The 18,461-nt window shown below is 39.5% G+C and overlaps 2 protein-coding genes across 10 annotated transcripts in view; one reads left to right on the top strand and one right to left on the bottom strand.

The window, feature by feature from the left end:
- The window catches only part of FARP1 (FERM, ARH/RhoGEF and pleckstrin domain protein 1), a 202,496-nt gene extending 193,447 nt beyond the window's left edge, over nucleotides 1-9,049 (top strand). For all 6 annotated transcript variants that reach the window (XM_063392335.1, XM_063392339.1, XM_063392340.1 and 3 more), the window contains exons 21-27: nucleotides 316-405; nucleotides 1,477-1,559; nucleotides 1,892-2,004; nucleotides 2,493-2,656; nucleotides 5,101-5,208; nucleotides 6,187-6,338; nucleotides 7,451-9,049. In XM_063392335.1, coding sequence (XP_063248405.1) covers nucleotides 316-405; nucleotides 1,477-1,559; nucleotides 1,892-2,004; nucleotides 2,493-2,656; nucleotides 5,101-5,208; nucleotides 6,187-6,338; nucleotides 7,451-7,532 — 792 coding nt within the window. In that variant the 3' untranslated portion in view covers nucleotides 7,533-9,049. The remainder of the gene's footprint in view (nucleotides 1-315; nucleotides 406-1,476; nucleotides 1,560-1,891; nucleotides 2,005-2,492; nucleotides 2,657-5,100; nucleotides 5,209-6,186; nucleotides 6,339-7,450) is intronic.
- Nucleotides 9,050-11,542: 2,493 nt separating this feature from the next.
- STK24 (serine/threonine kinase 24) overlaps nucleotides 11,543-18,461 on the bottom strand; it is a 54,092-nt gene continuing 47,173 nt past the window's right edge. For 3 of the 4 annotated variants that reach the window (XM_063392345.1, XM_063392344.1, XM_063392343.1), the window contains 2 exons: nucleotides 17,720-17,856; nucleotides 11,543-15,393 (listed from right to left, as the gene is read on the bottom strand). In XM_063392345.1, coding sequence (XP_063248415.1) covers nucleotides 15,357-15,393; nucleotides 17,720-17,856 — 174 coding nt within the window. In that variant the 3' untranslated portion in view covers nucleotides 11,543-15,356. The remainder of the gene's footprint in view (nucleotides 15,394-17,719; nucleotides 17,857-18,461) is intronic. The other variant, XM_063392342.1, reaches the window with a different exon arrangement.

The raw sequence follows: 18,461 nt of genomic DNA on the forward strand, positions 1-18,461 counted from the left end.
TACTGCTCTGTTTCACTGCTGTTATGGCTTGATAGTTCTGACCCAGAGATCACAAAGGGAACATTAGACAGCATTGGAAAATATCGCCTGTGGGAAATTGGGGAAACATACCTAAAACTAGCCAGAAAAGAGGGCAGGGAAGATAATAGGTGCCAACACTAGGTAGTGGAATATTGTGGAAGCCAATATTTTGGATTTATGCATTGGGATTGCCATGTAAATACTCAGCTTTCCTGTATTCACTATTCTGATTTTTTTTCACATACGTACATGCCAACCAACACCATTCTAATGATGCTTATCCTTGCTTTTTAGTTTAATGATATCCTGTTGTACACAAGTAGAGGCCTGACAGCATCCAATCAGTTTAAAGTCCATGGGCATCTTCCACTGTATGGCATGACAGTAAGTATTGTGAGAACTTAAGGGATTCGTGCTTAAGTGACAATTTGTGATCCCATCTTAATTGCTTGATGAATTTCTGCTGGGCTGAAAACAGCAGCAAAGGGGGGGTGTTCTCTAAATCTGTCTTGGGTTCAGCATCTGTTCCTGCAGCCTTCTGCACAGAGGTGATCACATGCAAAAGTGAGGGGGGAAAAGGCGTTTCTGAGGGCTGCTTCCTCACAATGCAAACTTCTCTGGAGATGAGTTCTTTGGTTTTTTCAACCATTAATTTGACTGTGATTCTTACAAGTGATTCATCACCAGTTCATTATAGACACACACGAGAGAAGTAAACAGTAATGACAATCTAATTTCTATTAAAAATACATTTCCTAATGTTTCCAGCTCTACATCTTAAAGCCAAAGTAGTGGGAATCTGGCAGCAAAATGTCATTTGGAGCTCTTGTTGCAATTCTTCTGGAAAACAGCCATTTCAAGCCAATAGCACCTATTTATCTCTTCTTGTATTTTTTAAAAATATTTTTGCTGATTTCAAAACACTTCTTTCCCTCCATTATTTTCAATGGAACTTCTCACTGATACTGGTTTGTATCAATTCTATACTGTTCTGCTGAGAATTGAGGTAAATTGTCACTACCACAGCAATTGATTTTCTCTAAACACTTGCAAAGCTTCAAGTTTTATCTAGCACTTCAAGGAATCTACTCAGTTTTTATGGCCATTTGGCCTGGACTTGCTCTCAGCAGAACTGTGCTATGCTGCAGTTTCCAGAGCACTCCCAGCATTTAACACATTCTTTTGTACAATAAATCACTCTTCTGATAAAAACACTGCTATTTTCTTTGACACAAAGCAGACAAAGCCATGCTTTTGGTTCAAGACATTATTGCAGAACTAATTTACTATTCTCCCAGCTTGCAAGGCACTGTTTTTTTCCTCAATACCAGGCTCAAATTTGTTTGTGAGCATTTCTACTAGTTTTCTTTTCCCCAATGGTAAGAGCTTATTCAGTTCACCTTAAGAAATGTGTACTTCTTGCAATCTGACTGCATTTGGCCTTTTATCTCTCAGATGGAGGAAAGTGAGGAGGAATGGGGAGTTCCTCACTGTCTGACACTACGAGGTCAACACCAGTCCATTGTTGTTGCTGCAAGGTAATTCAGTGGAGACAAAGTCCACAATTGAATTGTATTTCTCTGCAGCTGTCACAGTGGGACAGAGAGGCATCATTTTGTTTGTATTTGCTCCTAAAACAATCTCCTCAAAGGTATATTCTTTTGTGAAAGCCACTTGTTACGGAAAATGTGGATGGGACACAATAGAAGAGTGGCAATTGTGCAAGTTGGAACTAAGTTATCAGGAAAAAAACCCCAGCATCTTGTGTCTGAATTCATTTATTTCAGTTAAAAGTAAGCTCAGTGTCTGTTTCTTAGAGTCTGCTTTCAGCCTGTATGAAAGTGAATAAAACCTGAATTTTCATTGTTAGTACCCGTGCTGAAATGGACAAATGGACTGAGGACATCCAGATGGCAATCGACCTGGCAGAGAAAAGCAGTGGCCCTGCCCCAGAGTTACTGGCAAGCAGCCCACTTGACAACAGTAAGTCAATGCCAGAGAGTAGGTTTTATTCACTTTTGTCAGTATGATTGGTGGTTGCTTCTAAGCAAAGTGGTGAAAAGTGCTGGCCACAGGTCAAACTGAGACATTTGAAGTTGATTTATATACATATATATGTAAAGATATATTGATATGTGTGCCATTTTAATGTTCTTGTTGATGTTTCATTGAATAGAGAAGTGACTTAAGCATAATGATTCCAGGAACTATTTGGGCAGTGCCTGTCCTTGGAAGGTATTAAGAACACCAACAAAGCATGGTAGTTAGCCTTTAATTCTAACATTCACAGAAACATGTAAATTAATTATATAAAATATAATAATGTATTTCAAATCTGCACAAAATTATTTCTAAAATGGTATTTTAAAATAAGTTCGCAATACTGCAGACAGAATTGATTTGTTTAATTTTTCCAATTATATATGTTGTTGCATAGAGGAAGAAAGATGCTTTTTCCCTGCATTTCATAGAGTCTCCTGATGAAACTACTGTAGACCAGGAATCTGAGGACGACCTCAGTGCATCCCGCACCTCACTCGAACGTCAGTCACCACACCGTGGCAACACTACGGTGCACGTCTGCTGGCACAGAAATACCAGTGTTTCAATGATCGACTTTAGTATTGCTGTGGAGGTATCTGCCTCAGAACCACCTGAACTGCAGCTCCAGGCTCGCTTTTGAATGACAATGTCCTTTTTGCTCCTCCTTAACAAGTGCACTGTTCCCTTGTCTCCTCCTGGGGAAGTTTCAGGCACGCTTATTAAAACACCTTGCCATGTTCTCAAATGATGGCATAAACCATCAGTCAGGAAGCACAGATCTGCTCCTGTAGTGCATCTCTGTAAAATCAGAGCAGCAATTTTCGTAGAAGCAACTGTCAAAAAAAAAAGCTGTTGATGGCCTTTAAAATGTAAAGCAGTTGAAACTGTCTTAATGCTCTCAGTTACAGAGGTATTAAGTCGTTGCTCGAGCAGAAAGGATATTGTCTTTAGCTGCTGCAGACTTTTAATTATGTGTATTACTAACTTACTTTCTTTACCTAGCCATCTTTTCTGGAACCTTGTCTCATTGCTCAGTCTCATCTGCTTTTTCTTTATTTGCATTTTTCACCTCAAAATAAACCCCCTTTTTTACCCCTCTGATCACAGCTAAGCCAATTTGATACACATTCGTTAATTCTGTACTCAATAGCCAAGGTGCAGACATTGTCTTTTCAAAGATTGAAATGAAAGACTCCTAGCTCAGTGTAGGTTTTAGGATGAGGTGGTAAGCCTGCTGAGGTGTTCTTCCTTCACCAAAGAGAGTCCAAGGAGCTCTGCGTACTTTATCACAGCCCTCAGCAAATGGAAATTTCTGAAATGAAAATGGAAAAAGGAATCTTAAAGCTGAGTGAATTTGCACTCCAGTGGCAGCCCTCAGACATCAGGCCACCATTGCTCTAGAGAAGAGATAGTGATGCAGAACAAGGACACAATCATAGCTTGTATAACTGCCTCTGTTTTTAATCAGGAGGTGAGTTTGTTGCTGAAACACGACGAAATTATTCTGTACTAAAAAATGCTGACTGTAGAGCCTCATTTCAGTCCCACGTAGGTGGGATTTTCCATTCTTCATACCCTTATATCCTGCAAGGGAGGAATAGTTCAGCAGAGGACAAGGTCTTATATTTTTCCCTAAAGCAGGAGGCTTATTATAAATAGATTTAAAACTTATACCAGTGACTCATTCTAATGATTAAAACATTTAGTTAGGCAAATCTAACTAGGTCTGAGATCAGTGCTCATTGTTGCTCATTTTTGTTCCTTCCCTGTGCCTCAAACGACCACAAAGCAGCGAAGACTGAGCACACCCTGGAGCCATGCGTTGTTCTGTGAAAACATCTCCAGCTCCACTGCTGCTCCATGCGTGGCAGGTCCCGCTCATGCTCACCGTCATCCTGTCAGTGCCTCTCACTTCAGCATTATCGTTTATTTTCTTTGTGTCTCTCCCTCCTTTCTGTCTCTCTCGTGGTAGCAGATCCTCTCTCTGTCAGTGACTGTTCCTCCCTACCTGCTGGACTGATCAGTGATCAGCGGCCTGTTTCCATTTCATATGTCTGCTGGTACCGAATGCAAAGCCTGTCCTTTTATGATATCCTCCAGAGTAATGAGGTAACAGAAAATTAAGGAGTACACCTGTAACTTAGGGCGAGGAGGCAGTAGTCCAGGTATCAGAGAACAGGATGATTGAAAGGAAAGGCTTTAATGCGTATCCAAGGCTGGTGAAAACAGAACTTTTTAAGAATAGTTCATTTGTAGTGGCTACACCAGGAACCCTGGATTTTGACTATTGAGCTTTACAGATTAAGTTACTAGCTTCTGCATTAGATAAAGAGAATTATGTAAACAGCTATTGTGATCCAGGCAGAAGCCCTCACAATCAACAAGGAATGGGAAGTCGTTAATAATTCACTGAGAACCCCCCTTCATTTGCAAGGAAAATGATGCTTGGCTTTCCATCTTCACTATGTGAAGAGCAGTTGCTTCAACCAGCCATTAAATACATGTACTTAGTTATGGCTTTCTCCTTCTTTATGTTAAAATATCCAAAATCCAGCTAAAAATAAGGGTAAGAGTCCTTGTTTTTGAAATCTTTGAAAAGTACCATGTGAACTCCCTGGGTACGGAGACCTCAAACTCTATCTGCAATTCTAAAGTACATCATAATTTTCCTTTACATCACAAATTCATGTCAGACTTTCTGTTTCCATTCTGTTTAAGTATCATTCTAAAAGAAGAGAGTCGGATTAACAAGACTGAGGTTTAGTAACACATTGCCAAAAGCCACATCAGTCGATAAAATGATTAGTGTAGTAGCTTTGAGTTTTTGGAAGTACCTAGCTGCAAACAAAAAAAATACATTACATAAAGTACTGCTCAGAAGTAGAAAAATGCATAGGAAAAGTACATCCAGTCAATCAAAGCATTTTCATTTACAACCAGGTCACATAAAACAGATAAAACAAATAATTTTTCTTACAATAACTAAGCTGCAGGCACCTTTCACTGTTTTACTTGACTGCTTTTGATCTGTTTCAGAACCAGCTGTCTGGAAATCTGCTAAGAAAATTCAAAAACAGCAACGGGTGGCAAAAGCTTTGGGTGGTGTTCACCAACTTCTGCATGTTCTTCTATAAATCGCACCAGGTAACCGACTGGGCAAGTGTGAGTGGCTGGAGAAGACAGGGTGGGGCTCTTTCCAAAGCGGGAGCTGAGAGAAAAGTGGGTATCGGTTGTGCATGCTGTAGGCTGGAGCAGCAGGTGCACATGGCTGCACACACAGCCTCCACGGCCACTGGCACACAGAGCAGGGCTTGTTCTCACTCTGCTCCCGTGCCAGTCCTTTCCTGAAGCTTTCAACAGGCACAGTACAGATCATTCTTGAAGGCACAGCAGAGCTCACTGCTGCTCAGAAGCTGGTGCAAGTTTAAACCAGACTTTTCTCACTACGATTAAAAACTTAATAGTGACTTAAAAATTCTGTTTACCATTACTGACACACAAAACAGGGGTCACTGATTTAATCCACCTGAGCAAACATCCTACTGGAAAAGTAGGGACTTCTGTTTTGAATCTGTTGAAGCTTTCCGTTTGTTTGAGCAGGGCATAAGCACAAACTCAAGTTGCTACACTGTGCTTTCATTGTTATAGGAATCTTTAATGATTAAGGAGGAATTGGAGGATATTCTACACATAAGAGGGATGAAGAAATCCTTTGCCATGCAGTAAAAGGACTTAAGGCGTGAACCTGCTGGGTGGCCAGCACAGCTCTAAAGGAGTTTGCAAGCTGAGGATAAACCTGTGTGGGCCCCTGCCAATGGCAAATGATGAGGCTTATGTTCATCAGTTTGAAAGTAGTGAAACTCCAAGACATTAGCCAGTATTACTTCAAGGAAATACTGATAGAATCAGCCTGCAGCAGATGCTTATGCAAAGGGTCTATAATAATGACCAACTGAAGCTATCAGACAATTTTATTGCAATTGTATAAATTTGGTATTTTTCTGCACACATGCAGAAACACAGTGATCTTTAAATTAGTGTGTATCTGCTTTCCATTTACTTTTGTGCTCTCTTTATTTAAGGGCATTTGATCTCACAGCACTTTCCATCATATCTTTTCAGGACAATCATCCTTTAGCCAGCCTTCCTTTATTGGGATATTCACTTACCCTTCCTTCTGAATCTGAAAACATTCACAAAGATTACGTGTTCAAGCTACATTTCAAATCCCATGTGTACTACTTCAGGGCTGAAAGTGAATATACCTTTGAAAGGTAAGTTTGCTTCCTGTGAGAGAAAATTTTTGTTAAATTGCAGGCGCATCTTCCAAAGGTTAGTAGATGCACAGTTTATTGAGTTGGTTCAGTAATACAGTTAAGTGGTTCACCACAACTGGAGAAAGGACCTTTTAAAATTACAAAAGAAAATTTAAACCTGACACCACTAAAATCAAGTTATTGGTTGTGATAATATGGAAGCAGTAATAGTAATTACTGCAAAACCTAGAATTATACAGTCAAAATTGATCAGACTGGCTGTATGGGGAGCTCTGTGTCTCAGACTTCAGGAAGCATGTGAACAGATCACAGCACACCTCAACAGCTCTTCAGAATAGCTTTGCTTCCTCTAGAACAACTGCATGGAAAATCCACACCTGAAATAAAATTCCAATTTTTACAGAAGCAGCTGTTCCTACTACCTATTTATGCCACTTCACCATGTAATTTTTACACCTCCCACTGAACTTCAGATACACAGAGAGCCAGGGAAAAAGGCACTACTCCTAACTTGTGGTTTGTGATTATTCATACGGGGAACCAATTTACCTCTTTTATATGAAGCATGAACATGTCAAAAATCATGATGTCTTCATCAAAGAAAGCTGTTCTCAACTTTTAGCCATGTCAGTCCAAAACTATAAACAAGCAAATTGTGGGAAAGTGGTAATAAAATAAAAACACAAAATGCCTTTATCAGTTCTAGGAAAAAGAAGCAGAAATTACAGCTAAGGTATATTTTTTTGCTCTCAGATTAAGAATGGTTGGTCTCAATTGCTCACTGCTTGGACCACTCAGAAAAAAGATATTTGGTGTCTGCAGAACAAGTAAAACCGCTCCTAATTTCACAAGTTTTGGGTCCCATACCTGCTGCCTGTTCACTCTATTATGTATATAACTCTATTCCATATTATAAACCTCCTTATAGTTGTGGTAGTTGTTTGTATCCTCTTGCTTTCAGCTAGATTTAGGGGTGAAGTAGGAAGATGCTCCCACAGGCTCTGAAAATCAAACTGTACAACCAGCAGCACAGACCGTAGCTGTCAAGAAATCCTCCCCTGGGGACTGATCTTTCTTTTGTTTGTGTCTCTCCTTGTGCCTCCTCACAGATGGATGGAAGTGATCCGAAGTGCCACCAGCTCTGCCTCACGCACTCGAGCTCTGAGTCACAAAGAGCCTCACGCCTATTGACGGCTGAACAAGCCGCTGTGTTGATTGTCCAGCAGCTGCTGATTTTCTAGAGGACATTTGAAACTCTTTTTCTCCCTCCAAGTTTAGGAAAACTTACACTTTGGTAAAAGAACAGAATAAGTATGGTTTTGCAGAAACTTTCATAATTCCTCAGCAAAACTGTTCAAGTTCTCCTTATATACAAACTAGCTTACCATCATCCCAGTGGCTGCGGTTCATTACATGTCTTGTATTTTGTCATTCTGTGCTGTTTTTAGCTTGTGCCAGTATTAAAATATTGTCCTTATTAGAGTGCCAAATGCCAAAAGACATTTTTGTTGCCTCAAAGATTGCACCTAAAAGAACTCCCAGATGACTGAAATCTGAAAACTTTTTCCTCTGAGGCAACCACTATTTTCTTCTCTTTTCATAAAAATATATTATTTTTTTTTACCATGTTAATCTGTAGACTGCTGGGTTTTTAAATGTAGATGGATTTTCACAGTATAGAATATAATTATATATGCAGCAAGCAGTCTAACAGGAATGAGGTAACTTTCAGATTTCATGCTTTTTTTCCCCAGTCTTTCTACATTTAATTAGCAACAATTTACTAATTTTCTATGTTTAACAAGGAACCAGTTTACAGCTCATTCTCGTTTCCCTTTGGGGTCACAAAATCCATGTGGTATAAAGAAAGTATAGGGTTCTTATCTAACCATTTTCTTGGTGCAAGTTGACCAAATTGTTCATCTGTAGGCTTTGAAAAGTGAGTACTACTTGCAAGACGAAAAATTTTTTAAATAATCCAGTGCAATATTATTTGGGCTGTTAATGTACTGTGAATGGTTATGTACAAGAAGAAATTAAAGGCTGTGGTGACATTCTGCTGTTTGTTTTACGAACTTGAAAGAAAACCTGTATGCTACAAGAACCGCAGCTATTTGTGATTCCTTTGCAGTGTTTTGGTAACTAAATTGCTCTAAGCTGGGGGGTACTGCTGAAGCCCCAAGTTTTCATCCTGCTTGCTACACATCCCAAATTGACTTCCAGATTATTGTTGGAATCTCAGTCTCTCCCTCTCTCCCCTGGGGCTCAGGCAGACAGAGAGTGACTTGCACAATCTGCAGCAGAATTACCCATTTCATATGCCTGGCTTTAACATCAGCTGGCACCACATTTTGGATAAGCTGGTGGCACACCGAGACGGTCGGCAGCACGGTATCTATGAGGCTTAGATGCTTTCCCTCGTGTTTTAAGGAACACTGTCACCAGGATGATGTAAAACTTCCATGAGCAGAAGTTTGATGTGCTGGTAACACCCATCACCATTACAGGCCTTGGAGGAAGCCTGGTGCTAAGCAGAGGGGGCCTCTGAAGGTCAGTCTGGGAAATGAAGCTGGGGAAGTTCTATCCCTGCTTTTTCTTCATCCAGCTACTCGCTTTGTTAATGGCTTGTCTATGTGCGATGTGTAAAATGGCTTCTTACAGCTTTGCTCACAACAAAAGGGAATAAAATACCTCACACTACCATTGTACATATGCCTGTTTCGGGACAGTAAAGCCTTCTTTCTGTTACCCCTGACCCCAAACCTACCTCTGTCCAAGATGAGGATGAGCTCCAAACGCCTTAGGACAAGCAGCAGTCCCTATGGCCAAATCCAAGCACACCTTGACAAAGGCAAACTCTTTTCAGAGCATTTCCTTCAGCTGCATGGAGACCTTCAGCCCCTTGGGCAGGTAGTGTGCTGCAGTTGCTCCTTTCCTCAGCTATTGCCCCTGGCTCTCTGTACCAGTGCAATAATCACACCTACCCTGGAGCATTGCCTCTGGCTCGGACGTGCTGAAGGCCAAACTTGGGAAAGTAGTTAGGAAAATCTGAAGCTCACTTTCCCAGCTGCAGGTCCCACTGCCTTGTCCATTCCGAGCCTGTGACCCTGCCCTGTAGTAATGTACAGGAATTCCAGTGCTTCAGGACTGACCAGGAATGTGAACAATGATCTGTGAGGAGAGGAGGAAATAGCACAGATGAACAAGAACTTGGCTGCACCCTTACTGGTCTGGGAAAACAATGCTGAAAAAGCAACAGCACTTGATGTTGCTATGAAGTTAAAGGCTGCAGACCTGGTCCTGCCAAAAATTATTGAGTGGTAAAATAATACAAGACAGGGCCCTGCCTCTTCCCTTTAGAATTGTTATCTATAACAGTGAAAAGCTTTTTTTAAAATGGAAATTATATTGAGGGCCATGCCCTTAATTCAGCCAAAACTGAATTTCAATTTAGAACTGTGAGGCTTGTTGGATACCAACGTTCATTAATTGCTATCTGCTGCTGTAGTTAATTCTGAGCTCTCCAAAGAAATCAATAACACCTTTTCTCATTAAGTTTCATTTTTACACAAGGTGAATTTGGAAAATAAGGCAAAGACCAAGACACTGATATTTATTGTTAATGGCAGAGACTGAGCTAGGCTGTGGGTGCAACTTTCAGAGTACTCACCTAATCACCATTTTCACCTTTTTGTATTATTTTCCTATTAAAAAACGTTTAAAACAGGAATTTTTTTTTCTTCTCTAGTGGTGTGATTTTTAATTCCTTTTTAAAATGGAACCATGTGAACTGCTGTCACTTGTCAGCATTTTTCTAGGTGTCTGTTCCCAGGGTGAACCCAAAACTGAAATGACAGAATAAAATCAATTGTCTTGATGCTCGTGTCTTGGAAACAGGCAGAGTCCACGTGTGCGAATAAAACTCAATGTACTAGAAAACTGTAATGCACAACCACTTATTTTTAACCTTGATTCACATCACATCACTGCCTGTTCCAGCAAGCAGGGCCTGCAGAGAGGCAGGGTCATTGTGTGCCAGGTCAGGAGCTATCACTAAACACACCTCTCTCAGCAGCAGGAAAACCTCAAACAGGGCACCCCAGGAGATTTACTGCTGGTGGTGGTATTACTCACCAGGAAATAGTTGCCAGTTTCCAATAATGAACAAATAAAAACAAAACAGGGACTTCATTGCCTCAGGAGGTTGCACCACAGGCAAAGGGATCAAAAAAGCCTGGACTCCTGTGGTTTTTTCAACAAGATTAAGCATCTCCACCATTTATCTGCTGTCTAATTTAACCTCTGTTAAGATGTGTTTGATAATATACCTCAAACCTACCTCTTTTCAGAACATTTCATTTAAACAACACTGACACCTTAATGCCTTTGTAAATTCAGCTGAAACCAGACAAAAATGACAGACTGAAAGACAAGCCAGCAGGCTGGGGAAAACATGCTGTGATTGCACAAATCTTGATAAAGTCTCTGACTACAGAGGAAGATAAATTTGTTTTAGAGACAACGTCAGGTGTAATAGCCTAGTATTCCATCAGCCAAGAATAAAAAAGAGGATCAAGAAAGACTTGAAAAGCCCAATTTTGCCCATTCTTTCTTTCTATACAGGACCAATTCCATGGTCTTAGCGCTCAAAGACACTTACCTACATGCAGGCAGATGCACAATTCCAGTTGCTACAGCATTGACAGGACACTGCCTCTGCCCTGGGGGCACAGCAAAGCTGGTAGGGGACAAAATAATGGGCAATGTGCCACACAGTTTCTAGCAGCAGAAAATAATAATGAAGTACAACTACAGGCATGCAATTGTCACACAATTTGTCACCAGTTAAAGGTGCAATCCTTGGAAGGGGTGAGCAAATGTAATTTGTTGTGAGCGCTCTCATCAGTTTCACTGGGCTGGCAGGATGGAGACTAGAAGTTTTAAATCACTGCTATCTGCAAGTGCTACAAATTCTGATCTGATTACCATTAAAAACCAAACACTGATTTATAAACTTGCTGCATATTATTACTGACACATGGGCAATAGCTGCTGTAGAAGCCCAGAGAGCATTCCCTCCAGGGAAGGGGCCCTGAATCTCATCTCACTGACCATTCAGGTGGCAACATTTCATGAAACTTTTCCTTATTTCCAGGTCATGTAGTTTACAAGGAGGTTTATTGTGTTGGTGTGGAGTGACCAAAGTAAAATTGAAAGGCACAAATGTAAACAGGTGACGATATTACAGAAAACAAGACACACAGACTTCAATGGTCCTCTGCAATCATGTAAAGGCAGCAGGAAACCCTTGCATACGATTTGTCCATGGCATATGGTCAGTGCAGTTACCAGCACATCTGCACAACACAGTTAAAAAGAGGAAGCAGATTTGTGCTATACCTTCAGCTCCTCCCCAGCAGCTTACAAAACTGATTTGCAATTGTCCTGATCCTTGCATTATACCTGTGCTTATCAGCATTCTGGATAATCTTCCAATGGTGACATTTTTGAAAGCAAAAATATATTTCCTTCAAAGTCAGGTTACTGTAAAACTACTACAAACTGGTACTACGCCGTTTAAAAAGTAGTACAGAACATCACATAAAGTAGTGACAGCTAAAGAAAAGATTCCCCAAGTACATTAAAAGCACATTAAGAGGCAGATGATGGGGTGCCAGGGTACAGGAGGACGGGAACTCACACTGAGCCAGCTGCTTTGCACTGAGGTGCCAACACACACGGCCTCACTTTCCCCCTCCACCCGCTCCCCTCTTGTACAGCAGGGGCTGAACACTGCACTTAGGGCATTCCACAAAAATCAGTCTATCTTCTGTTCCCACAAGCTCACACACAATGATGCAGCTGCAAAGGAACCGTGGTGGCACTGCAGAGTGAACTTACTGCTTCGTTACTACACCAAAAGTGTTCTGTACACTAGCATCTCATCCTTAGTAAAGTGGTCAGCAACTGTAAAGTGCAACTGCAGAGATAATTAAGGTAAAAAAATCGATCTGAGAGTTACAAAAAAGCAAGCCTTCAGTTCAAATAACTCATTTTATTGTTTTTAAACAGTGAATTTATTTACTGCCTAATCATGAAATCCCTGACAAATAAGCAGTTCTACTAATTTAAAGGTTTGCATAAATAGGAATAGCTTGTCATTTAGTATAGTCAAAACTGAGTGAAGTACTACCTGCAGGGAAAAATCATCAGTGCAACATCGTAACACAGACATGTCTTAAGCATGAAAAAAACCTCTCAAAAATATCAATACACTTCTTTTTCTCTGAGAAACTGAGGTGGTGCTTCTTTCAAATGAAGCTCCTCTTCTGTTACCAATATAGACCTGATTTTTAAAGCATCAATACTTTTCAATAGCAAATGATTGTACTTCTACATTCAAGATACAGCACACTTTTTTTTTTAGTGAATCTCAGTTTAAGATAGTCTATATTTAAATAATCTTTATATTACATATAAAAATACACATCTCTACCATAAATGAGGTCTTGTCTTCTAAATGCCCAAGCCTTTTGGCCACTTGCCCTCACCATAAGTCTTACTCATCTTAAGCTCTGACACATTCATCAAGCAAATTCTGCCACCATATACTCAGAGAAGTACTTCCTCAACATACAGTCCTGGAACACAACTAAAATGCAACTCAAAGCACATATATATAACTTTTCAAATGAGTGTTCAAAGAGTGTAGCTTAGAATTTCATTCAACTTACTGATTGAGAAATTCTTGACATTCAAGCCAGCAGCATAAATTCAACTTCCCCACTATGTCTCAGAGTTCTGTGCATCTCCACGGAAGCTCGCTTTAATTTCCAGGCCTTACATTAACAGATGACTAGGGAACAGCTTGCACTGATCAATTTATATTTCCAATGCAAACACACCTGTTGATTCCCTTGTGAAGCCATAGCACACGGATCTATTGAAGGCTGAATGTTCTCATATTGACACATCAACAGGTAACTTTCCCATTGCACTACATTCTGATGCACATCTCACAAAAGTGGTGCTAAATTTGTGTCCTCAAGAGTGAGCCTATCCTTAACATTTAAGAGCACACTAAACAATGTAATTAAAGAGATTAATCAAAGTGGAGTTGTAAAACATTGCTCAGACTTTAACATTGTTCAATTTACTTTAAATTCGCTTAGCCATAGAGGAAACCCATTACCTCATTAGGCTGGCAAATGAGTAGTGCCTGAAAGCATGGCCACAAGATGAACACACACCCACATTTCTTCCAACAGTTGTTTCAACCTGGGCAGAAGTTTATTAACTGTGTTAGCAAGACAGTGTCCTCTTACAGTTAAATTCCTAAATTAATAAATTAAGGCTATTAATATGCATAGACTAAGGACTACCATGGTGATAGAAGTCCTGAAAGGAGACCTCACCAGCTTCCACAATGGTTAGTGTACCAGGGTTTCTTGTACCAAGCCAGGCAGATATGCCTGTACTTTTAAATGTTAATCCTTTCTGATCCAAAGCTCCCATCTATTTATTTTTGAGAAAGTAAATATATAAGTTACCTCACCATCGTGCAAAGCATACAGTCATTAATTTCTTCATTAAAAGAAGGCAAAAATGCTCTCTTAGCTACTGGAATAAGTAGTACCTGAATATAGTCTTGGTGAAACCAAGGTAAATCTCAGAGTAATACTGTGGGGGGGGGGGGGGGGGAAAATAACACTAACCAACTGTGCATACGACTAATGAACTAGTGTTACTGTTTCCAAGATCTATAACACCTGAAGTCAGCTATCTAGAAGCCCTCACAGGAATAGTGGAAATGTAAAAATTGAGAATTTCAAGAAGTAACTTTTCTCTCGAGAGGCAAGCAACAGGAGCCAGCACACAGCACTCGGGCTGTTTCGCAGTCTCGCTGTCCAACATCTATCAGATTTCATAAAGAGATGCACAGATCGAGGCAGCGAGACTGAATACTGAATCTATGGATAATTTTTCTTTTATGCTGAAAGACATTTGTTTTAATGATAAAAATAGGCATGATAAAGAAATACTTGCCACTGTCTCAGAATCTACACCTTAAGGAGATATTTCAAACTAAATGAAGAGAATAAAGATTTGTGTGAGAATTTAAGCATGTTCAGGTGAAAAAAAGACTGTGTCTGAATTTCACAAGCTTCACAAATACCTGTTACTAAAACTGAACTATTTCAGAATTTGCATTGGCACAATTTGAAACTGAAGATATGAAAGAACTCATTTGCTAAGAAAAACAATAATTTAAATTTAAAGCTTTGAGAGACCAGGTGTATGAAATTTAAAACAACTAGAAGTAGTACCATAAATAGAAAGTCACGCTCAGAATATAAGTAAAAAGAAAGAAATGCTGGAGAAACAGAATAAAATTGTGTCTGTGCTGAGGTACAAATAGAAGGTTCTATAATACAGGATTAACTCTTTCAATGGCAAATACTTCACATACAAAAATCTAACCGAGATTCACTTATCACATAATTGAAACTTTACATGTAATAAAGGCAAGGCAGTTAAAGACTCAGTTATGGCCTGTCAAATGTTTACCCCACTAACATTATCTACAAAAGCACTTTACCATTTTGTACACAGTGATTCCTTATGCACATTGAAAGGCTTTCTGTTAAAAAATACATTATATACATATCTGTACACAATTCCAACAACCATGTTCCATCTCCCAGTGGAATTCTTAAAGCAAGATACCTGAGGTTTCTCAATATCTTCAATTTCTCTATCACAAACCTAAATATACATTTTAGATTTTACAAAAGGACACCTCCCTGGAATATGTTCATTATCATTTTAAAAAATTAGAGCTTTAAAGAGTTGAAAAAGATAGCCTCCATCCAAGAGACTTCATTTTCACTCTTAGAAATGTTCTTCCTCCCAAGGACTTTACAGAGACTGAGAGGCAGAACATTAGGGTGCACGCCTTCAATGCAGATACCATGGGATCTCCGCTGTCTTAGGAAGCCAGGAAAGAAGATTATGTCAGTAGGATGAAGAACTTCCTCCAGCTAGGGAATATCTGAGGAGGAAAAGAAATAGTTACTGTTGCAGCTTTTAGAAAGACATTCAAAGGCATTCTACAAGAAGCAGCAATGTTATTCCATTTTATGCCATTGAAGTTCCGGCCTTTTTCCTTGCACAGTGGCACTCAGCACTGCCATCACACTTTAAAGGAAGAGCTGTGGAACTGAACAACCCTGTTGGAGTATCACAGCTTTCCAAACAAACAGCAACAACCTGTGCTCAAGTGCGTTACTGAGCAGCACTTAATGGTGGAAGAACATTTAGTGACTCCAGCTTTCCTACTTTGGAAGTTTACATCAAATATTTTCAAAATATTCCTGGGCCAGGAAAACTGTATTTCTTGATCTAAGCAGATTCTTTAACCATCCAAAGAAATAACCACACCTTTTAAGCACATTAAGTCTCTGGTAACTTTCATCAAACATTCAAGATCAAAACTGGAAGGGGAAGGTAACTGGATTCACTCACATTACTGGACAGCTATTCTGAGGGTCCCAATTAATTCATTCATTCAAACTTACAAAATCCAACTCTAACCAGTCATAAGGGGGAGTGAAAATGTAATCAGAAACTTGTTGAAAACCTATCTTCAGTAATTAGCTACCAAACTGAGAGAATATTGAATGACCTAATGATGTAACAGAACACACTTCTTGTATCACTTGAAAAATAAGGAATTATTTTTTCAGAATTTGGCTATCTTCAAAAAATAGCTTTATCCCCAAGGGAAACCTAATAAGCCATGAAATGATTCAAGCTCATTTTTAGTGGGAGTTCTTGCTATTCATTCTTTCACTCCCTTTCTGGAGTGATTATCCCATACTAGCTGGAATATCATCCCTGAAAAAAACAGGCAGTTCACTCAGATGTGATCCACTGACAAGTATTCTCTATGAATAATTCTTTCTCTCCTTGAAAGAGAATGAAATGTTCTGCCTTCACTGTTCTAAGACATTTTGATCAAGAAAAACAAGAACAGTCCAAGGAAGCAGAACAGAAAGAAAGCAATGCTAAATAGGTACATAAAGGGTTCTGAAATCTTTCTCACAGAACAAAAATTATGAATGTTGCTGATGTGACAGAATGAGTAAGATCACTTCCAGCATCCCCAAAAATGCCCGTATCTGGGCTCTGTCTCCGCATGGTCATTTTCAGCCTCAATTGCAGCATCAAGTCTTTGAGGTTTCCAGTTCCAGGAAGATCCTGTACCAGACTGATAAAAATACAACACTGAAATATTAGCTGATGAAAGACTGGATTCAATTTTGGAACCCCTGATGGAAACAAACTGAGATGAAGCTCCAGCAACTCTTTCAAGTCTGCCAGGATCAAATGAGACAGGACAGGACATCTGGCATTAGAAGTAACCTTTCAGCACTAGAGATGCTGACTGGGCTTCATTCTTAACAGCCCATAAAGCAACAAACACGATTGCTTGCAGGTTTCTTGGCATTGATTTTTACTTAAGGAGAAAGTTTCAACCTGGAAATCCTGTGCTTCAACCTCAAAGCTGTGAATTCCTAAACTTTACCAAGCTGTGGTTAGAGACTGTAAGGGTGACACCTGCTCAGGGTGATCTTTTTCCATGTATTGGTCCATGATTAATCATTGACATGAGTTTTTTCTAGTACCAAGCAATCCAATCTGGCTGCTGTGAGATTCACAACAGCTGTGGGCTCCTAGATTCAAGGTTGAATTTATAGCCTCTTCCAGCAGCAATTCTGAAATTTATACCCCTTATCTCTTCTTGTGTAGCATTTAAAGGAAAATTGAGTATTTGTTCATAATATATTCCTTAGCAAGTTACAAAATCACATTGAATTTGGCTTTTTGAAGTAAGACCGAATTTTGGTTTTGGAGGTGCCACCAAAAGGCCACACAAACTGTCTTTAATGAATGAACAAGGAACCACTGACTATGTGAGTGAAAGAAACACAGACCAACAGACCAGTCAATTTATCCACATGGGTAAAAGAAACTAAGAGTGGCAGGTGTTCTCTGCAACACACACCCAGGACACCAAGAAAGTGTGTCCCTTACACAAACTGCAAAGAGAAAAGCCTGTCCAGTCTCATTTGACACACACTATGCACACCACAGGATGAGCATACACATGTGCTATCACCTGAAGCTAGAAATTAGATGTGCTGATATGATTAGGCTTTTTTCCAGCAAGCAAACACAATTGCACAAACTGAAGGTACAAGTGGTTTTCTTCTCCATTAGAAACAGAAATTAATTCTTTCAATTTAACATAAGCCAAATATTTATAGAATCAGATTTGCAGCTTTCTGTAAGCCATACTGAAAGAGTGCCATTACCTCTGAAGTCTCTGCACAAGGTGTGACACCATGGTATCTACAATGCCTGGACAAGCCTCTTCAGCTACATAAACTGCCTTCCTCAGTTCTTCTATGGAATCTGTGTTACCACCACACACCTCACTCTTCTCTTTCAACTGCAAGGAAGCCAGGAAGAAATATATTAATAAGACATTAATAAACATTTCTATACACAGTATAACACAGAAGCTTGTTAGGAAGTGACCATCAGTGTTCACAATGTCAGCATTTGACTTTCATCATACACCCTCACATACTGAAGACTTTTTTCAAGCAGAACTTTGTCTTTACAGTACCTATCAGGATGTCATTCATCTTCACATGTCTTCAATCTTCACACATGCTTTTCAGCATGCTCACAGTCAAAAATGACAACAATGTATCCCAAGGAAAAAAGCAGTATTTACCCATAGCTGTTTGCTTTCAAGATATGCTTCCTATATTTTAGTATCCATACTTGCACACCTATAGCTTATATATATACACAGCAGTCATTTTATCAACTTTTTAAAATAATCATATCTTCATAAATTATTCTCTTACCTTTCATATTTTCCTTTTCAAAGTTGTTTTTAATACTTGGGGGAAAAGTATAAAAATTATTAAACTCAAATGGAAACAAAACACAGATTTCAACACTGAAATTCAAAAGTGAAATTCTTGATGACCTGGTCTACAACTGTATCTTGGAATAGTAAAGAGCTTGAAATTTGTACTAAGA

This window comes from Prinia subflava, chromosome 3 (assembly GCF_021018805.1).
Source record: "Prinia subflava isolate CZ2003 ecotype Zambia chromosome 3, Cam_Psub_1.2, whole genome shotgun sequence".
NCBI lineage: Eukaryota > Metazoa > Chordata > Aves > Passeriformes > Cisticolidae > Prinia > Prinia subflava.